Source organism: Xenopus laevis, chromosome 5L (assembly GCF_017654675.1).
Source record: "Xenopus laevis strain J_2021 chromosome 5L, Xenopus_laevis_v10.1, whole genome shotgun sequence".
Lineage (NCBI taxonomy): Eukaryota > Metazoa > Chordata > Amphibia > Anura > Pipidae > Xenopus > Xenopus laevis.
This window is the reverse complement of record NC_054379.1, coordinates 16,462,643-16,469,895: the sequence shown is the minus strand read 5'-3', so window position 1 is coordinate 16,469,895 and position 7,253 is coordinate 16,462,643. Positions and strand designations below refer to the sequence as shown.

Below are 7,253 nucleotides of genomic sequence, written 5' to 3'. Positions count from 1 at the left end.
AGAAGAGTTTTCCTATTCTTTATTATTAGAATTATTCTCTGATTTACAGGTTATGTGCACTTCTGGTGTTCCCAACCAGAGATTAAAAACAATTCTTTATTCTATGTAAACCAGTGGTCTAGGCTACAGCCGAGCGTGGAAAAGCCATTGCAAATAATGTCATTATAAAATGTATTTCCACAGGAAATGTTGACATTCATTTCTTTAAGACAAATAAGGGTTAACTCTGGTACATTAAAGGGGATGGGGGTGGGGAGACAGGTGCGTCTGTATTGCAAATCCAGAATAATTAATTAAAAATCCCCCAAAAAACAAAAAAGTAAAATATTTATTGCAAATAGAAGACGACTGAAATAATAAATTGGGGGGTATTTGTGTAAACCGTAACGCTGTATCCAACGGGAAACTACTGAAAGTACTTTTTGTTTCTAGCGTGTGTTTCCATAGCAGAAATTTCAGGGTTTGGGTTCTGGTGGGAGTTTGTGGTCTGTCCGTGCCGGTGGTCTCTGTGCAGAAGAGAAAACGCGCTGATCAGGCAGTGATGGGCCTACCGGGAAGGATCCAGGATGAGGTCCTGCAGGAAAGTCCCGACCTTGAATAAAGTCTCTTGCTCCAGATGGAGGTCGAGGTGGTGGGACTCCTTGAGGATGAAATTCTCTAGCCCCAAGAGGTGGGGGACCTGGGATAAAATCTCTAGCTCCTGGAGGAGGGGGCCCGGGTAAAAACTCTCTTGATCCAGGATGAGGAGGTCCTCCTATAAATTCTCTTGCTCCTGGAGGGGGTAGGCCAGGTGGGAAGTCTCTTGCTCCTGGTGGAGGGTTTCCAGGTGGGAAGTCCCTTACTAGAGGAGGTCCAGGTGGGAAGTCTCGCCCCCCTGGTGGTGGGGGACCTGGAGGGAAATCCCGAGGACCAGGAATAGGGGCCCCAGGTGGGAAGTCCCTTACTCCTGGAGGAAGCATGGAGTAATCCCTAGGACCAGGAGGTGGCATAGGACCAGGGGGATAATCTCTAGGACCGAGGGGTCCACGGATAAAACCTCTCAGATCAGAAGGCATTGGACCAGGTGGTAAGAATGGTCTTGGTGGGAGGTCTCTCATTCCAGGTGGTGGGCCATGCACTGAAAAGAAAAAGTACAGATTACCAGGACATTTCCTAGAGAACCTTGACTACAATTCCTATAGTCCAGTGTTAATCATATTCTTACTAGGAACAACTGAACAATCTTTTTCATTCAAATAGTGTCATGGGTAAGCAGCACCAAGTACATTGGGTTTAACACTTCTATTTTAGTAATATCAGGGCTACCAAAACAGGGGTGGGGGCAAACAAGACTTTTGTCAGGGGGCTGAATGCCATGAAAGAGACAAGGCTTTGAGCTAAAGGGGTGAATAGATTGGCATATGGTAGAGTCCTGCAGCAGGTCGGGTACCCGCAGGTTACCCAAAAAAAAAAAAACGGGCACACGGCGGAATGAGGGGAGGATTTTTAGGTATGGGTAACCTGCGGGACGCGGCTCTGTGGGTCGGGTTGCAGGTCTCTTTCTTATCTTATGTAATATTGTCTATATTTTACTCCTTTTAAAGTTTTAAAAAACTTGTTTCTGCCCTGCCCATTTTTGATGACATCACTTCCAGTTTGCAGCAACATCACTTCCTGTTTGATGGTGGTCAGCGGGTTGCAGGTCGGGTTGCGAATAAGGCAGTTGCGGGTCCAGGTTGGGTAGCGGATCAAAGTGGGTAAATATGAGGGTTGCGGTTCGGGTCTGGGTCTTAGAAATTGGTTCTGCGCAGGACTCTAGCATATGGAGCCCCCCCCCTCTAGCATATGGAGCCCCCCATGACTGTTTAATGGAAATCCTCCCTGGTTTTAGGGAGAGGCACAACCAATTTCCCCCGTGTGTTGTCACTTTCCATTTAAAAGAACAGGAAATATTCTGGTGGAACCACTAAGGAATTCTGAATACAACATTCCCAATATGATTCCTGTAATGCCAGGCATTTAGAGAGCAGCGTGGCAGTTGGGCTAAAGGCCTTAAACCAATGTATCAGAATCTCCCTTGACGTGAGACTGGGGGAATATTGGCTCTGGCACTGAGCGGAACCGAGAAGCCAAAAAGGAGGAAACTAAATGTCACTTGGACAACCGCAAATATGGAAAGCGAGTTACTCTCTCTCCATCTGAAATTAAAGCTCCACAAAAACCATAGTATGACCCAGGTCTAGTAACCTAGAGCCAACCATGACTGAACCTAGGAAAGGCTTCTAGTTGATTGGTTGCTATGGGTTACTAGAACTAAGCTGGACTTTGCAGCTGTTTATTATATCACCCCACAGAATATTCTCTAGAACCCGTGTAGTATTATGTTCCTACTTTGTGGAGGAAGCAGAGGTCTGGGTCCAAAGGGTCCTCTTGGAGGAAGTGGACCAATCATCCGTACAGGTGGCTGTGACATCACACCGGCGGGTGCAGGAGAATTCATAACTGGTGTTCCAGGAAATGATGGTGGACCTTTAGCTCCAGGGAGGACCTGTTCATAACAAAGAGCATTCATGTGAAAGAAACTGCCATTGCAGCTTAGTAATAGTGATGGGCGAATTTGCGCCGTTTCACTTCGCCTAAAAATTCATGAATTACGCTCGAAATTCACGAAACGGCGAAAAATTCGCGAAATGGCGCCTGTTTTTTCGAAAAAAAAATTTTTTGATTTGAATTTATTCGCTGGCGGCGAATCGAGAAAATTCGCTGCGAATTCGCGCCTGGCGAATAAATTCGCCCATCACTACTTAGTAATGACTAGAATATTCTCAGCGTTACGGAGCTCCAGTATCTAGAGACTGCGTAAAGCAGCCCCAGTGAACCTGTTTGATTCATTCTCAAAACCACTAATGTAATTTCTTCCCGGATGGTGGAATTAACCCTTCCATGTCTGGGACCTGGGGTATTCCTGATAACGGATCTTTCCATAATTTGGATCTTCAAACCTTAGATCTACTAGAAAATCATTTAAACATTACATAAACCCAATAGGCTGGTTTTTGCTTCCAATAAGGATTCATTATATCTTAGTGGGAATCAAGTACAAGCTACTGTTTTATTATTACACAGAAAAAGGAAATCATTTAAAAACATTTGGATTATTTGGATAAAATGGAGTCTATGGGAGACGGCCTTTCCGTTATTCGGAGCTTTCCGGATAACAGATCTAATATCTGTATTTGTGCATTAAAGAAATCCCCTAGTGGATACTAAGGATTTGACCTAAAGTCTTTGCATACTATATTTACCTTTAATGAATCATATGTGTAGATTTACATATATTTGTTTATTTACAATATTTCTTCCTAATGTGCTTTTCTTGGTCTCTGTTCAACCTTTAAATCTGTAAACAGACGAAAATAGGGGGAGAATCCTTCCAAAATGTGTCGCACTAGCTGTACTGTACATTGGACTACCCAATAACCCAGCAACCAATCAGATATTCGCTTTTGCTGTTCTACTGCACCGAAAGCAAACGGCTGATTGGTCCAATCGATTAAAGGAACTTGCTCGTGCAAGGAATCATTTTTACTTGGAATGTAATCGAAATGTGGAATATGTGCATATCCAAGAAATTCACAAACTAAATCCATGCTGCTTAGTTAACAGATATCCCCAAACCAACATATTTAAAGGAAAACTAAAGCCATGATGTAGATCAGGTGGTCATAGATACAACAGGTTTGAAATTTCTCCTGCAGCTTTTTACTGGTTGGGGAAGGAATTTGCTTTGCTCTGATCATTTCTTTGCTTGTTGGAGGACAAAAGACAAATGTTTCCCCGGCACTTGCACGACCCAGTTACTCTCACTTACCTGTAGGTCTGTACATTTCCTAAAGGAATACTGTGTGTTGCAGTTATAGGTTTCATTTAAGAAATTACTACCCAGCAACCCAGAGACACACACCAAGCACCCCCCCCCATGCTGTCAGCACCTTATGAAATACCAGTCAATAAAAACTCTTGCGTTTCATATTCTGATCAGGTGACGTCCTGTTGGATTCACCATTTGCACTGGTCGCACTTGTAGTAGTTGATATGTTAGGAGGCTTATTCAATTGCTTTCAAGACTGGAACATCTGGCAAATTTGTGCCCCTAAGTCTAATGAAGAATGCTGCAATTAGCCTCTCCCAGGCTTAATTAGACACAAACAATTGTGAATGTAACCTTCGGTTTAGTGTTCCTAAAGGAGAAGGAAAGTTTAAAACTAAGTAAGCTTTATCAGAAAGTTCTATATAAATACACCAGTAACCCCTCAAAGTAATGCTGCTCTGAGTCCTCTGTCAAAAGAAACACCACATTTCTTTCCTTCTATTGTGTACTCATGGGCTTCTGTATCAGACTTCCTGTTTTCAGCCTAAACCTCCAGGGCTTGGGCTTGAGCATGCTCAGTTTGCTCCTCTTTCCCTCCCTAGCCTAGAACTTTGAGTGAGCAGAGAGAGACTCGGGCTGGAAGTGATGTCACACCAAGCCAATATGGCAGCTGCTATCCTAAACAAGCTTCTAGAGCTTTATGGTAACATTCTACAGAATAAATTCAACATTCTATCTTGCACTTTTGCAGCTAATCTATTGGCAATAAAATGTCTCCGTAGCTTTCCTTCTCCTTTACAGGATTTGTCCGCCTTTAAATTAACTTTTAGTATGATTTACACAATTTGCAATTGGTTTTCATGTTTTATTATTTGTGGTTTTGAGCTATTTAGCTTTTTATTGAGCAGCTCTCCAGTTTGCAGTTTCAGCCATCTGGTTGCTAGGGTCCAGATTACCCTAGCAACCATGCACTGATTTCAATAAGAGACTGGAATATAAACAGGAGAGGCCTGAATAGAAAGATGAGTAATAAAAGTAGTGAAAAGAATACAATTTGTAGCCTTACAGAGCATTTGGGTTTTTTTTTTTAGATGGGGTCAGCGAACCTAGGGTTGCCACCTGTCCGGTTTTGACCCGGACAGCCCCGGTATTTTGAGGGGCTGCCTGGGTCTATACTTCCTGCCCGGTTTTCCAAATAAAGAAAACTGGGCGGGATTCCCTTGATTGACACGGTGATCGGCCAATCGCCACGTCATAGCGCCGCCCACTGACGGCACGGGTTCGCCCAGACGTCACGGACCCGCCCCCCCGCCCGGTCTCAGCCAGACATAAAAGTGGTAACCCTAAGCGAACCCCATCTGAAAAACTGGAAAGAGTTGGAAGAAGAAGGCAAATAATTAAAAAAAAAACTATAAAAAAGTAAAAACTAAAAGTTGCGTAGAATTGGCCATTCTATTACATACTTAAAATTAACTTAAAGGTGAACCACCTCTTTAAACATGAGAAAACAAGTGTGAATTTGTCAATTGTTAATAGAGTATTTGATATACTGGATACAACTTCAGTTTTGCATTTTACAAATACACGAGGTCCTTTGCACTCAACACCTTATCAATATATTAACCCAGAATCCTCAGCCCAATGTGATGAGTAGAGACAGAGACATATTATGGGGAAGCGCATGCAAGTCAGTTAGCAGCTCACTCTTTGCACCTGAAGCGTTACATGACACCCAGCTCAATCCATTGCTGCCGCATACTTACTGCCTCCACTTCATGGGGTGGGGGAAAGCTAGGAGCCACACTTGGGGCCTCAGGCTCAGGAGGCGGATTTGGCTTTTGTTTTTACAAGAAAAAATTCAATAAGAAAGTCATGTACATAAAATGCCACATGTAAATGATAAGTAAAAATGGGGTAGAATGAACTTCTTTTAAATACAGGGCCCCTTTAATATCAAGGGCAGTCCTATAGTAAAGCAAAGGGGCCTCTTTTTATTTGGAACATACCATGCCGTCCACAGTCATCGAGGGAGAGGATGTTCTTGGGCCCATGGAAGCTGAATGGCCAAGTTCCACTGAAACACAGAATAAAATGTGGGTCAAATACAAATAGACTGTAAAAAAAACATGTTCTGTTCCATTTTACTGCATTTGGTTTCCCATTTAAATCACAGATACCATGGCAACACTGTCTTTTTTGGCTGTAAGTTTTGCTGCATCCGGACACTTGGGGGCAGATTTATCAAGGGTTGAATTGAAAATAATAACGAACTGAATCCAAAGGGTGGGAAGGGGAAAACATTTTTTACTTCATTGTTTGTGACAAAAAGTCACGCAATTTCCCTCCCCATCCTTTTGGATTCGGTTCGGCCTGGTAGAAGGATTCAGCTGAATCCGAATCCTGCTGAAAAAGGCCGAATCCTGGATTTCGGTGCATCGCTATTTATCATACTCTGGCCCTTTAAAACTCAAATTCGACTATTCACCACCTAAAAACTCCAAAATTGCTATTTAAGTCAATGGGAGATGTCCTGGGATCAATTTGGAGTTGTTTGCAGCCTTCCTGACAATTCGAGTTTTTTTAAATTCGAATAAAATTAGTTTAGAATTCGATTCGAGTTTTCTTTAATTCATCTGAGTTTGAAAAATTAGATTTTTTTAATAAATTTAGATTGGCCGAATTTCAAATTTGAGTTTTTAAATACTCACATGAATTCGAAATTCGACCTTTGATAAATGTGCCTCTTGATGTCACAATCAAAATTTGCAACAGTGCAAGACCAAAGCCTAAGTACTGTTATAAAGAACAATGACCCCAAGGGAGCAGTTGGCTGAAGCCTCAGCCTGTTCACTGTTTCACTTTGGACAACATTCACTGGATTCAACCAATATATAATGAACAAAGTATCCCTTTCTTGTAAAATATAAGGATATTATAAGTTACCGAGGAGTTTCATGACCATATAAAAGTACGAGGCCGAAGGCTGAGTGCTTTTATACAGGTCATGGAACTCCGAGGTGACTTCTAATATCCTCATATTTTGCAACAGGGGGTACTTTATTTATTATAATACACAAGTTTCAGTGAGTCATGTGACAGAAATGACATCACTAAGCTTCGATTATATCCGATGACATCACTAAGCACCGTTTATAAGGATACAATTTACAAGACATTCATGGCTCTTGTGTATTATATAGTGAATAAAGTACCCCCTCTTGTAAAATATAAGGATATTATAAGTTACAGAGGAGTTTCATGACCATATAAAAGTACGAGGCCGAAGGCTGAGTGTTTTTATACAGGTCATGGAACTCCAAGGTAACTTCTAATATCCTCATATTTTGCAACTGGGGGTACTTTATTTATTATAATACACAAGTTTCAGTGAGTCATGTGACAG

At 42.0% G+C, this 7,253-nt stretch overlaps 1 protein-coding gene across 5 annotated transcripts in view; it reads right to left on the bottom strand.

The window, feature by feature from the left end:
* Positions 1–2: 2 nt before the first annotated feature.
* Positions 3–7,253, bottom strand: part of LOC108716472 (transport and Golgi organization protein 1 homolog) — a 55,881-nt gene continuing 48,630 nt past the window's right edge. For 3 of the 5 annotated variants that reach the window (XM_018262630.2, XM_018262631.2, XM_041562556.1), the window contains 4 exons: positions 5,857–5,924; positions 5,614–5,685; positions 2,371–2,527; positions 3–1,117 (listed from right to left, as the gene is read on the bottom strand). In XM_018262630.2, the coding sequence (XP_018118119.1) occupies positions 456–1,117; positions 2,371–2,527; positions 5,614–5,685; positions 5,857–5,924 (959 nt within the window). In that variant the 3' untranslated portion in view covers positions 3–455. The remainder of the gene's footprint in view (positions 1,118–2,370; positions 2,528–5,613; positions 5,686–5,856; positions 5,925–7,253) is intronic. The other 2 variants (XM_018262633.2, XM_018262632.2) reach the window with 1 other exon arrangement.